Source organism: Actinia tenebrosa, unplaced genomic scaffold (assembly GCF_029948245.1).
Source record: "Actinia tenebrosa isolate PJP-AT-01 unplaced genomic scaffold, QUT_ActTen_1.0 PGA_scaffold0__85_contigs__length_37466705, whole genome shotgun sequence".
Classification (NCBI taxonomy): domain Eukaryota; kingdom Metazoa; phylum Cnidaria; class Anthozoa; order Actiniaria; family Actiniidae; genus Actinia; species Actinia tenebrosa.
Window position 1 is genome coordinate 2,927,498 of NW_028292569.1, and position 20,484 is coordinate 2,947,981.

Below are 20,484 nucleotides of genomic sequence, written 5' to 3' on the forward strand. Positions count from 1 at the left end.
GTTCAACTGTTCCTGTTACTTGTTGATTTTGCCTTTCATTATAGTTCGAGAGCTTCGGGGCTACTTTCGGGATTTGTTCGTGGAGCGGGATTAGAGCCTGGGACTGTACAGAGCCTTAGACTGTTAGCGTTCCTCTTCTACTAATATCTTGTTTTTGTTTTGCTAATAATGTTAAATATTTCAAGGTATTTTTAGTTACCTTAGCGATATGGTTTTCACATTTCTGATACCCGATATGTAGAAAAACCAAGCGAGCATCGAACTGGAGGGTTTCAAGAAAAGAAAGATTATATTCTGAGGTAAAAATTGAAGTTTAAACAGCGCGCAAATTTGAATATGATTCTTGACGACTTTGCAAACTTTCGACGACCTTTATTTTCGTTCCTGTCTAGTAAGGCTTCATTACTTTAAAGTCCTCTTAAATGGTAAAGATTTATACAATTGGAGTTGCCTTTGAGACGTGGATTCATTGAGAAAAGACGAATAATAGGTGAGTTTTTTTATACGATTGATGATAGACGTGATAAATCCTAGGGTTGACTTCGCAGTCTTCGTTTCCTAGCAAAGTATGAAACTTAAAACTTAAAATTATTGTCTTTGACCTTGCTCAACCATGAAATTATACATATTTTTATTCCTAAATCTTAAAACTTTTGTTCCCAAAGCTTTTTCTTTTGCTTAAATATAATTTTAGTCTTCATTCACGAGCATCGCTTGTTTCGTGATAATAATAAGGCGTCAAATTCTCGAAAAGTCAAACTGTTTAAAGTTTTGTGAAAAAAAAAAAATGAATCTCCCTATTTAAATTGCAATAAGCTTTAGGAAGGAATCTTTATTTGCCTCGTTATCCTAATGAACATATTTTCAATCGATGCCATAAATTTTATCATTCCATTTGTGTTGCTAGATGAGACAAGTTTTATAGTTTTACCGATCTTTTTGTGATATTTTATTGTCTTTGTTTTAACACAAAATAACGAATAACAGTAAAGAATCCTACAAGAGAAAGAGTGTTAAAATTACGATCATGTATATAAATTATTATGACTGATAATGATGACGCTTAGAATATTAAAACTTCAATATTTTTATTTATTGCATTTTGATGTCTCCCTATTTCAAGGTCAATTTATTCGCAATAATGAATAATTCACACTTCAGTTGTCCTTTAGTCTGTAGCCTTTGGTCCATTTTGTTAGAATTTGTTCTGATATTTGACATCGTATGTGGTCATGGCCATTTATGTGTGACATTTTTTGGTTGATGATTATATATCAATATTAACAAATTTCAATAAATTGTAACCAAGGTCGTGTAGATGTATACCCCTTTTTGAATTACCTCTTACACAACTTTAGCAGGTAAAGTCAAAATAAATTCCACTTTCTCAATGGAATTTGTTCATATTTCTTTTGTATTTCCTTAAGGCTTGCACTCGAGATAATTTTGAAAGGGGTGTTTGATTGTTTTCGTCTTGATTATAATAAGCTTATATATAAATTAATTGGTAGTGAGACAATTATGTTTTTCACTTCAAAAAGTAAATAAATGAATGTTAAGCTTTTTAATTCTTTTGAATATCAACAACAATCAATACCCAATGAAGCCCTTTAAAACATGACTATGAAACAGATCTAACAATTTATTCGGCTATTCCTTTATTGGGTATTTTGCTATTGAAAAGAAACAGACAGATCAAAACTAAACAATCTTATATGAGGCATAAAGTTTTCATTGACAAATAGTAAAAACAATGAAGTTGGTCATGGTAATTTGCACAGTAGTGTACATAGCAGAAATCTAATATATGTATGCCATGGGAAAGTCATATTTCAGCTATATCCTAAACCCTATCTTCCCCTGTGAGTTTTGGCTATGTGAACAAAGTCTAGCAGGTGGGCTCATAGAAGTGTCATAATTTTGAAGAGTAAATAACCAAAACTTCTGTCTGAAATATCAAAAATGTCTCCAAGAGGAATTTAATTTCTTATAATTTGATCGTTAATAATATTAAATTGGTAAAAATTTAACATGCAGACCTACTGATAGCACAAATAATCCTAACCCCGAATTAGTTCTGCCAAAACCATCCTTTAATAGCTCTACTATTAATTTTAATTTTGGCTATAATACAGACAGTTGGAGAGTCTATAGATTCATTTGCATTTGTACTGATTGGGAGATGGTCTACTTTAGTGAACTGACCAATAACATTTTACACAAAGTAATAACATATTTTATGGCTCAGTTTACAGAAATCATGAACTTCACTTTTGGAAAAAGAACTGAGCAAGTTGACTGGAGAAAATTAGGTAGATTTTTACTTGTGATACTGTGAAATTTGATTTGTGAATAATAGGGTATAACAATGGATCCTTCTCAAAATAATCTTGGATGTGAGGCTAACATGGAAATACGAAAGAAATGTCACGAATTACATCGATAAAAAGTGTGGTATCTTTTGTATTTTCATGTTAGCCTCGCATCCAAAATAATTTTGAGAAGGGTTCATTACCATTAAGACTAACACAGCATTTAATGTCATAAGTATTATTTTCTTGTCTCAATCTACGATTACTACTTTTTATTGATGAAATCTATTTTTATTTTAGCGGCTGTAGATCTTGATCGTCTGACTCGTGAAATGGATGTCAAGACGCTACAGGATAATATCTTGAATGTTACTTATTGTAACATTGAAGCTGAGTTGGTAAGATATATATTGCAGCAAATTAATTATTAGTATTGCTATTACTAATACCTTTTGATTAGAGTGTCAACAGCAGATTGGAGGATTGATTCAATTATTACTTGATCTGATTGATATTCTAATGTTATACCCAATAACTGTCTCAGTAGCTCTTTTCTTGATTCATTGAGATTGGCTGTCCAAAGTACATGACATAATACTAAAGACACTTAGTCACATTTTCAGTGATTTTTTCCTGATAACTTTATAACCAGTACACTGATATGCTATATTTCAACCCATGATAGTAATATTATAGATAAAGGAAATATAACGTTTTGGATAGAAAAAGTTAGTGGAAAACATGGCTATTGATATATTTAACAACTTTCACTAGGCAAAACAAAAAAAAATAAAAATAAAAGTCACTTCAATTGACCAGTTGACTACTATCAAATTTGAGTCCTGCATTTTTATTTTATTTTCCATTAGACTTTTCATATATATCAAAAACTTTCATTGCCTATTGAATCCAAAAATCTTTTACTGACCATTCTATCTAGTTGTTTGATTAATTATTTTGAATTTATAGGGTATGCAGGCTGTTAATTTTGATCCCAACTTCATCAAGTTATTCAATCTGGCCCAGTTAATCATAGAGTATTTATTGGTGAGTGCAATATTGACATCGTAATACTACTGTAGTAACAGTTTTGAATGGGTATTCACTGGCTATAGTTAAGCGCTACTCATACAAAACCAGGAAAAATTATTCTGAGACTCTTACATGGCTGCTATAATGTATTAGGCTGGTAAAACCATAAGTGAAGATGGTATCAACTATTACAAACCATATGATTAACTTTTCATTCTTGAAAGAAATAATATTAAACTAATAATATTTTTGGTTTGGGCAGCATTCCCAAGAATATTTATCAAGTAATCTAGAGACTGAGGTCAAAAAGGTACAAGAAACAATGCAGGTATCATGACTGTAATCTTATCTAGAGAAATCTTATACACTTATTTCAATAAAGTTAGTCACCAAAAAAGAAAGCTGTGATTGCTGAGAATCATGGGAAATATTTCATATTCAACAAGTAAAGCTTTTGACACAAACTGCAGCAGTTGAGGATGCTCAGAGGAGGTGAACTCGTAACTGGTAGAAGATCTCAAGTCCATCAACAGTTATCAAGTGGTTAAAACATGTAAAATGTATCTACCCATAATCCTTGTTGGTCTCAGCTTTGTAGCTTTTCAGGCGACTAACTTTATTGAAATAAGTGTATACATATATAAGTAATACTGACAATGGTCCTTTGATTAAGTAGATCACCTTTGGGACCGTTGCATGTTGTCTCCTATTAATAAAGACGTCCACTGAATACAGATTTATCTTTTAAATATGCCCTTAGAAGAAAGTATCAATAAATTCTAATATATTACTGTACTGTTGTGCTAGTCAAGAGATTTAAGATTTGTTAATAATAAAGAACTTATTTATCATCTTTATTTGTGGTTGAACCAGAGTGCTGAAGAAGTAAGAAAAGAGTTAGAACAGAAGGCAGAAGCTCAAAATAAACTGAAAAAAGAAATAAAAAAATTAAAGAAATGGATAGCAGAATATCAGATGATGATGAGGGCAGGTGCTAGTGGAATACATAAGGTAAGGAGGATAATCATACTAGTAGATTTTTAATGATAAAAAGGTAAATTATACACACTGACGTTTCAGATGCTAGTCCTTCGTTTTTGGAATAAAGGAGATTTTTAGTTTGAATGTAAACATCTTTTGTGAGTCACACTTTATGTGGTGGTACTGTATGTTCTCCAAGATTAGACTAATTGAAAATGAAGCTATTTTATCTTCCTTTTCCTCTCTATATCACTACCTCCCTCTGCCTATCGTCCTTCAAATTTTATTGATACCCTGAAACAGCATACCTCTTGACCGATAAAAGTCAAGGTATGGCCAAATCACTGATCAAATCCCTGAAACAACTTACCTGTCTCAGCTGATTGAAGTCAGGGCACAACTAACTCACAGATTGAATTTTAATCAGAAAAACTGGAGAATCCAGAGAAAAATCCTTGAATCAAAAAAACTCTTCTCACATGATTTAGAGTCCAGGCATCAAGCCTGATCAAGCCAGTCAGTTCCAGTTCATTTCAGTCACAACAAATCCATTCCAGTCATATCCAGATAACTTCCAATTTATTTATCTTAATAGCATCTTAATGGAGGAAAATTATTTGTAAAAAACTGTTACGATCCACAGTCACCTATAGAAACATTATGTATACAGTCCTTTGAAAAACCTTTGCTGCTGACCGGCTTCACAGGACTTCAACCAGTGCCACGATCCAAAAAAAAGAAAAATAATAATTTGCATTTGTTTGCAAAATTTTGGAATAGAATCATTAGTTATTTATAATAAAATGAAAATCATAGGATAAAAGCTGCAAATTCAGCATAAAAAAACGTATATGTTCTGTACGATCCAGTCAACCGAAGTCCAGTCCATTCCATCTATGTACGGTTCCGATTTTCCAAAATTAAAAAACACTTAAAATTCGGGCATTTAAAAGAGGAAAACAAGTTTTAGAAATTGGGGAATGTTTTTGCTATACATTCAGGTTATCCATGGCCTTTCAAAAGGTAAAAATTCAAAACTTTTTTTTTGTGATTCAAGATCCAGTCACTGACAGAGGCCCAGTCACTTGCAATCCATTTCAGTCAAAACCAATCCATTCCAGTCACATCCAAATAATATCGAATTTATCTCAATAGCATCTTAATGGAGAAGGTGCAAGTGCACTTCTCCAGTGCCTTCCTTGTTTTCTCCCTCCCTCCCTCCCTCCCTCCCTCCCTAACTCCCTCCCTCCCTCCCTCCCTAACTCCCTCCCTCCTTCCCTCCTCAATTTTGCTTCCTCTTTTGCTTTTAACTAATGTAAATAATTTATAATATTTCTATGTTGCAGTGTCCTTACTGTGCAAAAGCCTTCGTAAGCCAAGAGTATCTCTCAGCACACCTTGCTCGCCGTCATAATGATGATGGTGCACATATGAATGGATATATTACATCCGTTAAGCCTGTCAATATCACAGTGTCTTCAAAACTTGCCAATGGAGAAGTAGACCAGGACAAGTTAGCTTTAGTTGAAGAAATGAAACAGATAAAGGATAGGCTTTATGCTACTGAGAGAGATCTGATGAATGAAAGAGCTGCAAGGGAGATGGGTTCTGCAAGGGTAATCATTGTTGTTTATTTGCCATGCATGTAATATTTGATGATTGGGTGGTTTGGGGGTCAGGCAAAAGGTTGGAAATAATAAGACTTTAAGATACTTACTCAGGGTCAAATTTAATAGTGCCACCTTACACTGGAGTCTTAAGAGTCTTTGAGATAATCAGAATTTTCAGATATTCAGGGCTCATGATAAGTATTCACTATATTTACTAGTTTCTTGTAGTTTTAATTGTCATGTGTTGATATTTCCAAATGCAGCTCAATTTGGAATGCAAATTGATAATTCTCATTTTCCAAAAGGGGAACTTTGCTTTGTACTCCAAATTGAGCTACTGTACATATTGAAAATCTGCTGTGCACAGGAGTTCATATTTATGCATTTAAATTTTCCCCCTTCTCCCTCTCTTTGTTTATAACTTCCTTTATTCATTCATTCATTCCCTCCTTCCTATTATTTCTTTACCTTCCATTTCATTCCTCCCATTTACATTTATTCCACTGGCTAAGTCTTATGATAATCACACTTTTTTTCCAATCTTAAATTTCGATAGGAAAAAGACCAATCATCAAGTGACCAATCAAAGTTCAGAGAAATGGAAGAGAATTATGAAAACTGGAAAAGAATGGAAGAAGAAAGACATAGGGTATGGATACATAGCAATATTTTTCTTATTTCACTTTTAAAAGTTCCCCGGCATCACAGACATATTCCTTTTTTTTTTTTTAATTAACTCACTCACATATTCATTCACTCAACTAACTTGTCCATTCATTGTTTATTCATTCATTTTCAGGGGGAAATGGGCAATTAAAAACACCTTTGCAGCTCTCATTCGTTCGTTCAGTTCGTTCGTTCGTTCGTTCATTCGTTCGTTTGATTGTTTGTTCATTCATTCGAAACAGACAATTTATGAAACACTTTTGCAGCTCAGGCTCTGATCCATTCATTCAATCACTCACTTGTTCATCTTTCATTCCTTTCTTCCTTCTTCCATTCATCTATTTACTTACTCATTTATTTTTCAGAGAGAAATGGACAATTTAAAAAACACGCTTTTACAGCAAATGCAAGAGCTGCAGATGCAAAGTCAAGCAGAAAAGGAATCTTTTAATCAGGTATATTTTTGGTCACAATTAATGGTCCTGCATAGCAGAAACTAAACCATTGTAACCTTCTATTTTTAATTATAATTTTTTTCTTGCTTCTTATCTAGGCTATTTCAGATCTGGAGAATAAAATGAGTATGTATTTTACTTGATTAAAAGATGTACCTTATAATAGTTACATACTTAGTTTGTATTATGCTATTATTCAAGCAGTACTCGACCCATTTCAAGTTCGCCTTTGCTCAGTCTTAGCCTTGATTGTGTACAAATGTGTTCTTTGCTTTATTAAGGTCCATCATATAGTAAGGAATGTCATGGGTTTTGGTTGAATAGCTGAATATTTAAACACCCAACCAAGACTAACGCCAAGCAAAATAGAACTCGAAACTGGAGTGTTGCAATAATTAATGGACATATTATTATATTTCCCCAATTTCATAACCCACCATTTTGGGTTTCCACAAATAAAAATAATCCCTAATAGTAAGAATTGAAAATATTGAAATTGCTAAAATTTTGGTTTGCTGTCTGGGTGTTATGACTATTGAAATGGCTGTGGATTGGTAAAAAGTACTTAGGCCAAACAAAAAAAATAAGTGTGTTTCCTGTTGCATGACTGACCCTAATTTTCTTGTAGATTTTTGCCGACCCTAATATTTTTTTCATTCTCAAATGCACCACAGGATTCCCAGTAAGTTCATTTCCACTGTTGTATCAGTAAAAAAAATCCAACCTACCGACCCCAATTATTTTTCTCATGCAACAGGAAACACATTTTCTTTTCGTTTGTCCTTATGTACAATAAACTTATATTAACAACCCCATCGCTTGGTGAGTGGCTCAATTGTGCCTAACTAGGCTAAGCACTCACGGCAATTGCAATGTTTGCAGGTAACTAGGTGCATATGCATAGGAGCTCAAAAGTGGCACAGGGATGAGCCAGCTAGTGTAATTATATCATTGTCTGTTTTGTATCACAGCGACAAGACCATCAATGATTGGTTCTATAAAGGTAATTTTAATTTGTCTGACATGAATGTGTGGTATGTTGCAACTCATTAAATGGAAGAAAAAAGGAGAAAAGTTGCTGTGATTAGAGTTGATCAATTAGTTGTGTGCAGAAATCCCAAAAATTGAAAATATTGGAAATTTCTTATGTAGCCAGAGGTTTTTCCACTATAAAGGCGGATATATATTATAAAGGTGGATATATATATAAAGGTGGATATATATTTTGTTAAAATTAATTTATATTTCTATGTGTATATTATAATATAATTATATTTGAATAGGATGAGGATGAACCTGATGGACCAAGTAAAGGAGAGATTGCAGATATGATGAAGGAACAGGTAGGCAGACATACATTTTGATTGTAGTATTAGCCTGTAGTGGCATGTACTATAGATGTGCCACCTCCCATCCCTGTGGTCAATAAGGTTTACCAACATATGTAAGTAAGCTGCTTGTTGGTTCTCTCATATCCTTTGAGGGTTTCTCATCACATTCCTCCCTTCCTCCCTTCCTCCCTTCCTCCCTTCCTCCCTTCCTCCCTTCCTCCCTTCCTCCCTTCCTCCCTTCCTCCCTTCCTCCCTTCCTCCCTCCCTCCCTTCCTCCCTCCCTCCCTTTCCTACCAATTTGATCATAGAACAAGGGCCACAGATTTGTTACACTGTCTATTACTGGAAGTGCCAGAGTGAGGATTTAATATGTGATCTCAATTTTTTAGCTTGAGCTGATCAAAGCACAAACACAGGATGACATGCAACAAGAGATGAAAAGATTAAATAAAAAATGGAAAACAAAAGAAGATAAGCTCCAGACGGACCATGAAAATGAAATGAATAAGGTAGATATTGCACATCATTTTTAGTTACCATCATCTTTATCATCAGTATCTTCAGGTACGAGGCAGTTTACTCCAGAAATAAATTATGGCCTATGAAAAAGATTGTTCATCATACTCCTCCTCATCATAATTGTAATTATTCAGCATCACCACAATCATCTTCTGGCTCCTCTTTATCATCATCTCATCATCATCATCATCATCATCACACTCATCATCATTGTCATCATAATTTTTGTCCATTACTATCACTACCCACACCACCCTTCCCCTACTCATCTTTATCACTTTATCATCATTGTTGCAATTATTCACCACCAACATTATATCCTCCTTGTCCTCCTCCTCGTCCTCCCCTTCTTCCTCATCCTCCCCCTCCTTGCCTTCTCCTCGTCCTTGTCCTAGTCCTCCTCGTCCTCGCCCTCCTCGTCCTCCTCCTCATCATCATTATCATTATTATCATCATCCTGATTGTTATCATTTGACATCATCATCTTAATTGCTATTATCTAATATTATTCTTACTTGACTTTTGTTAGGTTCGAGAACTTCTGAATCAGTATGAAGACAAGCTAACGACTGAACAATCAGAAAAAGATGAATTATACAAAAAAGTTAGAGAGTTGACAAAGGTAATTGATTTAATACATGGGAGGATTGGGATAGAAATGCAACACAATTGGAATAAACTGAAAGGAAAAATAAGAAATTATTAAAGGGAAATAAATTGAATGAGATTGAGTTGATGTAAGTTGAAAGAGAAAAAAACAAGATCAGAAAAAAAAGCTTTTTTTGATTTATTTATTAGAAACTTAATGAGCATGATAAAGCAATAGAAGACAGTAAGGTAAGGGTTAACAAACATTTATAATAATTGTATTATTTATTTCCTTGTACCAATGAAGAACTGTTAGTAATCTTTGTTTCCATTTTCCTCATTTCTGAATCGTCTGGGTGTGCATTGAGTACAATATATAGCTATCACAGGAAAAGAAAACGGATTCCCAAATTGGGAATTGTTGGGAATTTCCTTGAATTCCCAATTCAAACACCAACGTTGGGATTTATTGTTGGGAATTTCCTTCTAATACCCAATAGAAAAACAAAATTCTCAACAAACTAACATTCAGAATCAGTGCCACATTCCCAATTTCGTTCTCTCTGGGAATTAGATGGGAATTCATTGGGAATTCATGGAAATTTGGAAATCCAGTTTTTTTCCTGTGATAGAGGGTCCACAGTAATTGGCTACTCACTGTTGTGGTTCCCAACTGTCTCACTAACTTTGTGATGGTAATGATGGTAGAGCAAATATAAATTAAAATACTGACATGTTTGCTATGTTGACAGGTTGCGGCAGAACAGTATCAACAAGCTGCCAGACAGCAACCAATACTGGGTAAGCACAGTCATGTTGGCTTGTAAGCTAGGTCAAAGTGTATTATGTCAACTGTGTCAAGAATAGTGCAAGTTAGAAAATCAAGGGTGGTATAGCAGCATTTGAATCTCACCTCTGGGGTCTCAGGTTTGATTCCTAGACTGATCATAACAAGATAGCGAAGTTTTGCTAGGTTTCTTTCTTGATTTAGGGGTTTTTCTCCAGGTTCTCCGGTTTCCTTCTTCCCCACAAGATCCAAAAAGCCAAAAAGTGAGTTAGCCATGCCCTGACATTGATTAGCCAAGAGGTTGTTCCTGGGTTCCATCTATGAGTTAGCCGTGCCCTAACATTGATCGAGCCAGAGGTCTTTTCAGGGTTCAAACTGGGAGTTAGCCATGCCCTGACATTAATCAACCCAGAGGTTGTTTCAGTGTAACAATAAAATATGAAGGTTTGAAGGTAGCTAGTGTTTATTGTCTTTCACATCCATACTTAGTAACTGTATGTACTTTCTCTTGTAGCCACACCACCAGTTCCAAGACGAGAAGTAACTTTCTCTGATCAAGGTAAAAACATCATATTAAAGAAATTAAGAAATAATTTTGATGAAAGCTAACTGGAAAACTATTACCCACATATTTGTTGATAGACCTCCTGGAAAGAGATAGAGCGAAGACACCAGATTTTGATAATAATAAAGGTATAATGCTTCGTATTACAAGTACTTTGGTGATGATGATGGAAGTGGTCTTGGTGATGACGATCATGAATGTGTGGTGATGATGATGATGATGAATGTGTGGTGATGATGGTAGTCGTGGTTTCGGTGATGGTGATGATAATGGTGTTGGTAGTAGTGGTAGTGGTGGTGATGATGATGGTGGTAATGATGATATAATAATGATATTTTTGTTGTTGCTGGGGGTGGTGTTTTGCGTTTTTGTCTTTAATGTTGGTGTAGTGATCATTGTTTTTAATACCGTTGAAGCCATTGCTGGTACTATTGTTTATAATTTATAGGGTCTTACTAGTGATACACTGATCATTTATCATTATTACTTTTGCATAGTTTTTATACTATATATTTTACATCTGTAACGTTTCCCTCCCCAGATGATGCAATGATGCTCTTCGTAGCTGCCAACACCAACCGCAGCCAGTACAGATTATGGCGTCAAAGAGCTGAAGGCTCCAGCGAGTGGGTCGACAAATTCAACTTCAATGCATACGTACGACCTGTTGGTCCCTTCACTACCCCAGTATACGTCTACGCTGCCAGTGGTTCTCCATACTGGAGGCAGTGTATCTCTGGCAACTCCAAGCCTCCTAGTAATGAGTATCGTTTGGATTACATGTTCTATGCATCTCAGAGCCCAGTACTTGGTTCTGTTCAGCTTCATGTACTTGATGCTGGTACTCTGCCTGTGGTTAGGTCTTGTGTTTTCAAGTCTAAGGATCTGCCCGGATGGAAATATAAGGGATTTTCATTCTATGCTATGAAGTCAAATCCGAAAGGTATGGTCTTGGTTCTTTGTAAAATTATGTAGTAGTGTTACTTGTCACCGCTGTAGTCACGGGATCCATCATAGGCAGATCCATAGGAGTTGAATTTATTTGTGTTTCTGATGATGGTGATGGTGATGGCAGTGGTATAAAAATGATGGTAGTGATGATAAAAATGATCGTCGTCGTTTGGCGATGAAAATGATGATGATGGTGGTGGTGGTAGCGTTGAATGATGATGGTATGTTGGTGATGATCATGTATGTGACGATGACGATGATGGTGGTGAATGATTACAATGACGCTGATGTTTGTAATGGTGGTGTTAATGTTGTTAATGTTGATAAAAGAATCATCAACTCAGTTCGTCGTAAATTAGATGGATACCCGACGCATTAGCAACCAAAGCACGAGAATAACGAATGTATTCTGGAGTTGTAAGGATCGCAGAAACATATACATTGCTTCATTTGTTATCAGTTACAAGATTTGTTTCTTTTGATCCAGGTGTAAATGTATCAAGCTCTTTTGAAGGCGATCAAGGTGAATTACTTATAGTTAATAGCATGTGACCCCGGGATGTAACCTACGGTCTTCGTATCAGAATGGCATTTGTTTTTTCATACCATCCTTGTCAAAATTTCCTCATCTTGTCTTTGTAAGATCATAAATTGAATGTTAATCATTCCGCTTTGGTTTTTCTTCTCAGAGTCTGAAGAAAGTGAATCGGAATCAGGATCAGAGATGTAAGTATATATTAAAGACATGGAGCTTGTGTATCTTGCGCAACCAGAGACGATTAGCAACGATGATTTTTCGCGCAACATTCTCTTGTACCATGGCGCGCGCTTCCAATTTTGAGCGATTTGTTTTTGTGGCAACATGTTGCAGGTTTTTGAACGACCTTCCACAAAACTCACAACATTGTCGCCATTTGTGTTGTTGCGCGCCTCGTTATACGAGGCCAACTTTTAATGCAACATCATGTAACATCATCCTAAGCAGTTAACATTGATGGGCTTTTCTTGTTTAGTAATAAAGTTACTGAAGTCATGAAAGCGAGTCTCGAAAGCACAGATACAAAGGATATGACCTCGTAAGTAAAAATAACTGCACGCATAGGGTTGAGCACTGCTTACATTATCATTATTAATATCATCATCATCATCATCATCATCACCACCACCACCATCATCTACATCATCATCATCTACATCATCATCATCATCTCCATCATCATCATCATCATCTCCATCATCATCATCATCACCACCTCCATCATCTACATCATCATCACCATCATCACCATCACCACCATCATCATCATCACCATCATCACCACCTCCATCATCATCATCATCACCACCATCATCTACATCATCATCACCATCATCATCTCCATCATCATCATCATCACCACTTCCTTCATCTACATCATCATCATCATCACCACCATCATCTACATCATCATCACCATCATCATCATCATCATCTCCATCATCATCATCATCACCACTTCCATCATCTACATCATCATCATCATCACCACCATCATCTACATCATCATCATCAACATCAGCACCTTCAGTATCTCCATCATCATCACCACCACCATCATCTAAATCATCATCATCACCACCACCACCACGGGCACCACCACCACCTTCATCGTCTCCATCATCACCATCATCACCACCAACATCATCACCATTCTCATTGTCATTGTCATCATCATCGATGAAGTGTGATTTTTGATAATTGCTTGCATTTTACTCTTTGTTAGTTGATTCACATTGCTAATCTAAACTACTAAATCTCATATCTCTTTATTCTCACAGGGGCATGTCATCATCAGAATGGGTATGTATCACAATATTTCTAATGCCACGACCTTCAAGTAATATCATTCTCTAAATCATTGTAATGTTGGACGTAAATAATAGTTTTGCATGTAATTGTTTTTGTCAGGGTACAGGGACGTTACAGCGTGGAGAATTCCATCCCTTCCCCCACAACCCAGATATTACAAGTAAGTAACTTGACGTCTAGTTATTGTTTGGTTTTTATTATTTGAGGCATTAGAACTGAAGATATAATAAATGCGGAATTTGGTTGCAGCTCACTACCGACATACTCATGATGAAGTCATGGCATGCAGACAAGAGATCGAGCAAATGGTGGAACAAAAACTGGCAAAACAAAGCTTACAAACAGTAAGAAACTCATCATCACTTAACATCATACCATGATAAAAAAATATAAAGTAATCATCATCAGAAGCATCATCATCTTCATCACCACACTCTTTTTGTAAATTACCATCATCATCACCATATCATCATCACAGCTCACCATATTCATCATCATCATCATCATCTTCATCACCACCTTCATCATAAATAACCATCATCATCATCATATCATCATTACAGCTCACCATATTCATCATCAGCATCATCATCATCGATACCATCATCGACGTGTTTTCAAACATGTTTCACCGGCATCACCATCATATCTTAAACACCATTTCATTCCATCCATAACAACTGTCATCACCACCTATATCGACAACAGTGAATCTCATTTATTATTGTTTTCTTATTCAGAGCATTGGTCGGCTTTCTTCAGAAAGAATGAACGCACATATGGCTGCCCTAGCAACAGAAAGACAGGCTCGTGCAAAGGTAAGACAGAAGAGAAAAATGTCAGGTTCACCAGATCCGTCTTCCTTCTTTCTTTCTTTCTTCCTCTTAAAAATACCTATTTCCGTTCAACAGAAAATGCGAAACTTCGATCAGTTGAGAAACAGGTAAGATAGAGAAACGACTGTAAAAAAAACGTATGGTACTCACGTGCTGTACCGTGACCGTGCTATTTTTAAGCATTGTAATTGGATGAGCAAAGATCTTATACACTGTAATTGGTGACCGTGCTGTGTTTAAGCATTCTGATTGGATGAGCAAAGTGATTGTATGAACAGAGATCTCACACACAGTAATTTGTGACCGTGCTGTGTTTAAGCATTCTGATTGCATGAGCAAAGTGATTGTATGAGCAGAGATCTCACACACAGTAATTTGTGACCGTGCTGTGTTTAAGCATTCTGATTGTATGAGCAAAGTGATTGTATGAACAGAGATCTCACACAGTAATTTGTGACCGTGCTGTGTTTAAGCATTCTGATTGGATGAGCAAAGTGATTGTATGAGCAGAGATCTCACACACTGTAATTGGTGGCCGTGCTGTGTTTAAGCATTCTGATTGGATGAGCAAAGTGATTGTATGATCAGAGATCTCACACACTGTAATTTGTGACCGTGCTGTGTTTAAGCATTCTGATTGGATGCGCAAAGATCTCACACCCTGCAATTGGTTCAAGAAATATCGTCAATACTTACCGTGACCGTATTATTTAATGGTACTCCTAATGCATATTACATATATATTTGAGAATCTTTACTGATTATTGATCTTACACCTAATGATATCCCTTGATCTTTAAAGCTTGAGCAAAGATGCTGAAGAGATTGCGAAGAGAAATTATAAATCGAACGGTGCCAAAGCTGGTACCCCACAACAATTAAGTATGATATATTTGACAAGGCATAATTTACTCTACCCCAATATATTCCATGATGCTTTGCACGAAGGCGGCTTGCCATCAATAGACGCGGCGGGTACGCTATAGCTGTTACCTCTCAACAATTATGTATGATTTATTTGACAAGGCGTTATTTACTTTACCCCAAGATATCCCATGATGCTTTGCATGAAGGCGGCTTGCAGTCAATAGACGCGGTGGGTACGGAAAAAGGAAATGGCGGGAAGTTCGGAATAGTAGAAAAGTGAAAGAGAGAGAACTGGGTACGGCCATTTTCACAATTTCGGAAGTCCTTAACTTGAAGTGTCCATTTCGTATTAGGAAGGCGACTTATGGACTTGTGACATTTTGGGTTGATGTCGCCAGGGCTTAGTTAGCAGTACGACGCACTTGCACAGCATCATGAGAACCCTCTTTTACGTACAACTCCTTAATTCGAAAACCTTGTTATTATGGAAACTTCTTTTATCACGGTGATACGCATTTACTATAACACTTAAATCGGCCAGTTTTATTTTCCTGTGTGTCCGTATTATCGATCCTCAACTGTAGTTTTAGTCTAATATCAGTTCAAGGCGTGCGTAGAAGCTAAGGCCAAATATCTTTGCCTTTAGCCCCACGTCAAGGTGGTGTTTCTCCCACAACCCGTTCTAAACCACCAACTATGAAGGCTACAGCAACCGCAGTGAGAGCCTCGTCATCACTACAACAGTCGAGGAACTCGACCAAAAGCTCGATGACGTTATCTTCTTCTGGGTAAGTAACTACAAAGATGAGTCATGTTTTGCTGTACCCTTGCCAAGGAAAAGCAATACATTCAAGTTAGGTTCTACCGAGGATTATCAGTAATTTAGTACGTACAAAGGATTTACCAACGAGCATTCCGACCCCTTCCGTTTTATGTTGTTGTTGTTTTTTTTTTTGTTTGTTTGTTTGTTTTTTGCGTTAGAGCAAATTTCGGTAAACTATAGACTATATAAAAACGACGTCTCGTCGACGACAATTAAAGATATTGACTTTGTACTTGATTATATATTTTTCAGTTCGCAAGACATGGGATTGTCTACGGGGACGTCAGTAACAGATAGGACGCTTAGTGAATCCGATCCTGAGGAAGAGGACGACAGTGAATATTCTCAAGATGGATCAGAATGGGATTCAACTGGGTACGTACTTATTGACTGTAATCTCCATTTTAGAGCAGTTTTCGTATGACTGTGAAAACCTCAGTGCCGTGTGCGTGCCTTGCCGTGACCGTGATGCTTTCTAGAATTTTGATTGGCTCATTTTGTTATCGTATGTGATTGATCTGACAGTGCCGTGACCTTGATGTGACCGTGTGTCACGATTGTGTTTGTGCGGTTAGGTTTTCACGTCATATGAAAACTGCTCTAGAGCCTGTGTTACTTATGGAGCAGTTCCTACGACTGTGAAAAGCTTACAGCACAAAGACAGTCGTGGGCCGTTGTGTATTATCGAGGTGAGGAAGTGTGTAGTGTATAATGAATGGAGTAGCCCTATTGCGGGTAGAAACTGTAGCAATCATGCATATTCAATAAGCAGTATTTTTCTGCCTTTTTCTGCAGTAAATCACTCACACCAGTTCCGGCGCCAGTATCACGGGGACAGCCACGCCCTCTTCCTACGAACCCTAAAGTCTCTGTAAGGATCCCAACACATGATATTGAATCTGATCCAGAAGACATACAGGTGAGGGACTTCAGTGTTCAGTGTGTTCCGGTGATTGATTCAGTAGTAAATCGATAGATTGTCTTTTTTTGCGTTTGTTCCTTCGTCCAAAATAAATTCGTAGGTAATTCTTTCACTTATTCATCCTTTTTTTCCCTCCCTCCCTCCCTCCCTCCCTCCCTCCCTCCCTCCCTCCCTCTCTCCCTTCCTTCCTTCCTTCCTTCCTTCCTTTATTGTTATTATTTATTTTTACAGCCTGCGCCGATAAGTACACATTACCCCAGTAGCAGTCCAGGAAACAATAACGTATGTACTCCATAGACCACTCCATGTCCTTCCCTTGGCTATTATGTCTTTGTCTACCAGTTATGCTTGTGAACTGAGCTCATTTTATTTTCAATGGGAATGACACATGATCTTTGAAATGGGAGAACAGTGGATTGAGCGTGTGTGACGTTTTTTTCAAAGAGTTAAGTGAAGGGCTAGCTGTAATGGCTCATGTTTTCTTTTTTATTCAGGTTCGTGGTCTGACTAGTTCATTGGAAAGGAGTCTAGGGAACAACAACACCGGCAAGAAGCCAGTTGGGGGTGTAGCTTTACCTGGGAAACACGTAAGAATAATGACATAGTATCCTATCATATATCCTCATCCTATTCCCGGAGGGAAAGAATCACCTTTAGAACGGTGACTCTCAAATGGCTTTTCCTTTGAGCCAATGAGAAGACGAAAAGCCGCGCACCCCGTCGCAATGGAATGAGGAAGCCATTCGAATGTTGCGCACCTACGTTTTTCACTCAAGTAAAATTAGAATCCTTATGGTTAAAAGGGTGTTGGTTGTTGTCTTCTACGTAATGGCATTTATAATCAGCTACCAGTGACCTTACATTACTCTCTCTCTCTTTTTTCGATTCTTTCTCTCGTTTGAAGGATTTTGATGACAGCGATTTTTCGTTATCATCAATCGAAGAGAAGACCAAACCAACCCAACTAACGCGGTAAGATACTTTTATCTGAAGTCTTGAATAACGCCATGTAACCTTTACTAAAAATATAGGCACACTGTAACATATTGAACGCCTATAAAATAATATAAGTTTACTCGTCTACTGATCGTCCTGGGTTTTTTTCCCTCCAGAGCCGAGTTAAACAGAACGGGAAACCGCAATGGTAAGCCTTTGATTTATATATAAATATATATTTTTATTAAGCTTTAGCTGTTGTATCGCAGGGTGGGACAATCATAACAGAGCTTAGTCCAGAGCTGGACCGTTATTTATTGGTGAGCGGGCGGCGGAGACAAGCTGTTTTCATTTTATTTAGATGTAGCAAAGTGGACGCGATTTAAGATCACAGCGCAAGCTCGTTCTTTTAATATCAACTTTAAGACCGAATTTCACCAAACCTATAGATTCAACCCCAATAAAAGCAATAGACCTTTTTCTCTAGGTTGCACGCTTATCCAAGTATAAGAAACTTGACGGGCTACGATACCAGTACAAGAGCTTTATAATGAGAATTATCATACATTTCTATGAGATTTTTCGAGAAGAATTCGTGAAATCGATTATTCTCTTTATAAATATAAAACTCTCAATTTTATGGCTTCTCAATTTTACTGAATTTGCGTTTTTCAGTTTTGTGGCCCGTCAAGTTAGATGCACATGCAGCCTTGGCAAAACAGTCTATTGCCTTGGTGCGCGCAGATATTTTAAGCATAATTACAAGAAATATTCTCCAATTCAGGGTTTTAAAAATGTTTCCCATTTTAATTTCAGAATCAACTCCAGTTCCTGCACCTCGTTCTCGACCTAACCCCAGCCCTCGGAAGGATGCCCCCAGTTCGTCTGCAGTTGAAGCCTTCTCAGTGGATGATATATCAGACTTTGATGATAGTGAACTGGAAATGCATCACCTTTAAACAGAAATTTATCAGTTATTTATTATGTGTTATATAGTTTATGTATAATTTTTCTATTCTACCGCTTCCACTTTATTAGAGCAGTGATTGTACGAGAGGAAAACGTGATACTGACTCATGAGTTCACATTATGACACCTCAGTATTGAAATTGTATTCCACTGTTTTATGATAATTACATTAAGATATGGCTACAGATCTACCTTATCATTTCATATTTATACTAAAACCCCTTTAATGGACCCTTCATAGAAATAACATAGAAATACCAAAAGAAATGGTATGAATTCCATCTAAGCCTTGTATGCATGATACGTTTAAGAAGTCTGGGTCCATTGGGTATGTATAATTTATATGCATCATGGCCTGGTTGTTTAAAGCAGGATAGTGATATCCAGCAGATAAATCCTTATCCATTGGATAAATTATGCTGTTATCCAATATATTTATCCACTGGATAAGATTTATCCGTCGGATAGCACTATGCAGGTATCTTACAACCAGGCCCAGTACTTGCTGTATTAGATGGTACTCCATTGTACAGACTTGCAAATTAAGACAATATTGCATCACAACCGCAACACGTCCAAAAGCAAAGCATTTCACCTTCCATTCCCATAATACTAGTGTTATTCCCACTCGAGAGGGTTAATTTCTTGCATGTAATATTCAAGCACTGTAATTGGTTGATTCGTGTTTTCTCACCCTTTGATTGGTCTAATGTGACAACCATATGGTGTTGCCTTCTTACATGATAGTGACCACAGTAAAATATCCATGAAACTTTAGTAATACTAAATAGCACAATTTCATGCAAATTCCATCGTTTTCTATTGTTTAATTAGCACTATTTTGTACTATTTAGTAATTAGTGTTTCATGGATTGTTTGCACTCTACCTACTTATAGGCAAAGTTCTACGTTCTTTGTAATCTTTGTTTCCATTTTCCTCATTTTCTAAATTGTCTAGTTATGCATTGAGTAATCATAAAGCACACGCTCACAACCAATCAGAGAACAAGATTAAAAACAGCTATTTTATACAAAATAAAACACTTTGTAAAAACATAGATGCCTAATCTTTAAATATATCAAATGGAACTATTAAAAATCAAGAGGTTTAATACTAGCATCTAACATAAATATTTTACAAAATGTTAATATCTTTCCATCTAAGACTTTGTACAAGCGCCAGTATTTTGGAAGAAAAGCTTTTAGAAATAAAATAATCAATTAAGATTAAGATTTTGGTAAGTAAATGACTGGTTTTGTCAGATTCGCATAACTGTCATATCTAAAAATTTCTGTCATATTCACATATCTCCGTCAGATTGGCTGGTCTCTGTTAGATTGGCATATATGGTGCATTTTCTTGCAGTTTGGCTTGTTCCATGTCCTTTGCCATCTTGCACCTTTTGCCTTCTTGCATCTTTTGCCATCTTGCACCTTTTGCCATCTTGCACCTTTTGCCATCTTGCACCTTTTGCCATCTTGCAC

The 20,484-nt window shown here is 36.5% G+C and overlaps 1 protein-coding gene across 2 annotated transcripts; it reads left to right on the top strand.

Annotated features, from left to right (window-relative positions):
• The first annotated feature begins 133 nt into the window (after window positions 1–133).
• LOC116286378 (uncharacterized) lies at window positions 134–20,230 on the top strand. 2 transcript variants are annotated; one of them, XM_089026202.1, is made up of 37 exons: window positions 134–299; window positions 393–490; window positions 2,256–2,312; window positions 2,613–2,710; window positions 3,282–3,359; window positions 3,607–3,672; window positions 4,218–4,355; window positions 5,672–5,941; window positions 6,492–6,584; window positions 6,967–7,056; window positions 7,155–7,182; window positions 8,028–8,059; window positions 8,340–8,399; window positions 8,777–8,896; window positions 9,436–9,528; window positions 9,705–9,743; window positions 10,247–10,295; window positions 10,796–10,840; window positions 10,924–10,974; window positions 11,388–11,789; window positions 12,285–12,320; window positions 12,487–12,523; window positions 12,811–12,873; window positions 13,616–13,637; window positions 13,746–13,806; window positions 13,896–13,990; window positions 14,387–14,464; window positions 14,558–14,589; window positions 15,285–15,364; window positions 15,996–16,137; window positions 16,425–16,547; window positions 16,968–17,091; window positions 17,326–17,376; window positions 17,589–17,681; window positions 17,999–18,066; window positions 18,207–18,238; window positions 18,847–20,230. In XM_089026202.1, the coding sequence occupies exons 3-37, from the start codon at window positions 2,261–2,263 to the stop codon at window positions 18,987–18,989; spliced, it is 3,084 nt and encodes a 1,027-aa protein (XP_088882328.1). In that variant the 5' UTR covers window positions 134–299; window positions 393–490; window positions 2,256–2,260; the 3' UTR covers window positions 18,990–20,230. The 2 variants fall into 2 exon arrangements, with proteins under 2 accessions (XP_088882328.1, XP_088882329.1); XM_089026203.1 differs by having other exon boundaries at window positions 397–490.
• The last annotated feature ends 254 nt before the right edge of the window (window positions 20,231–20,484 follow it).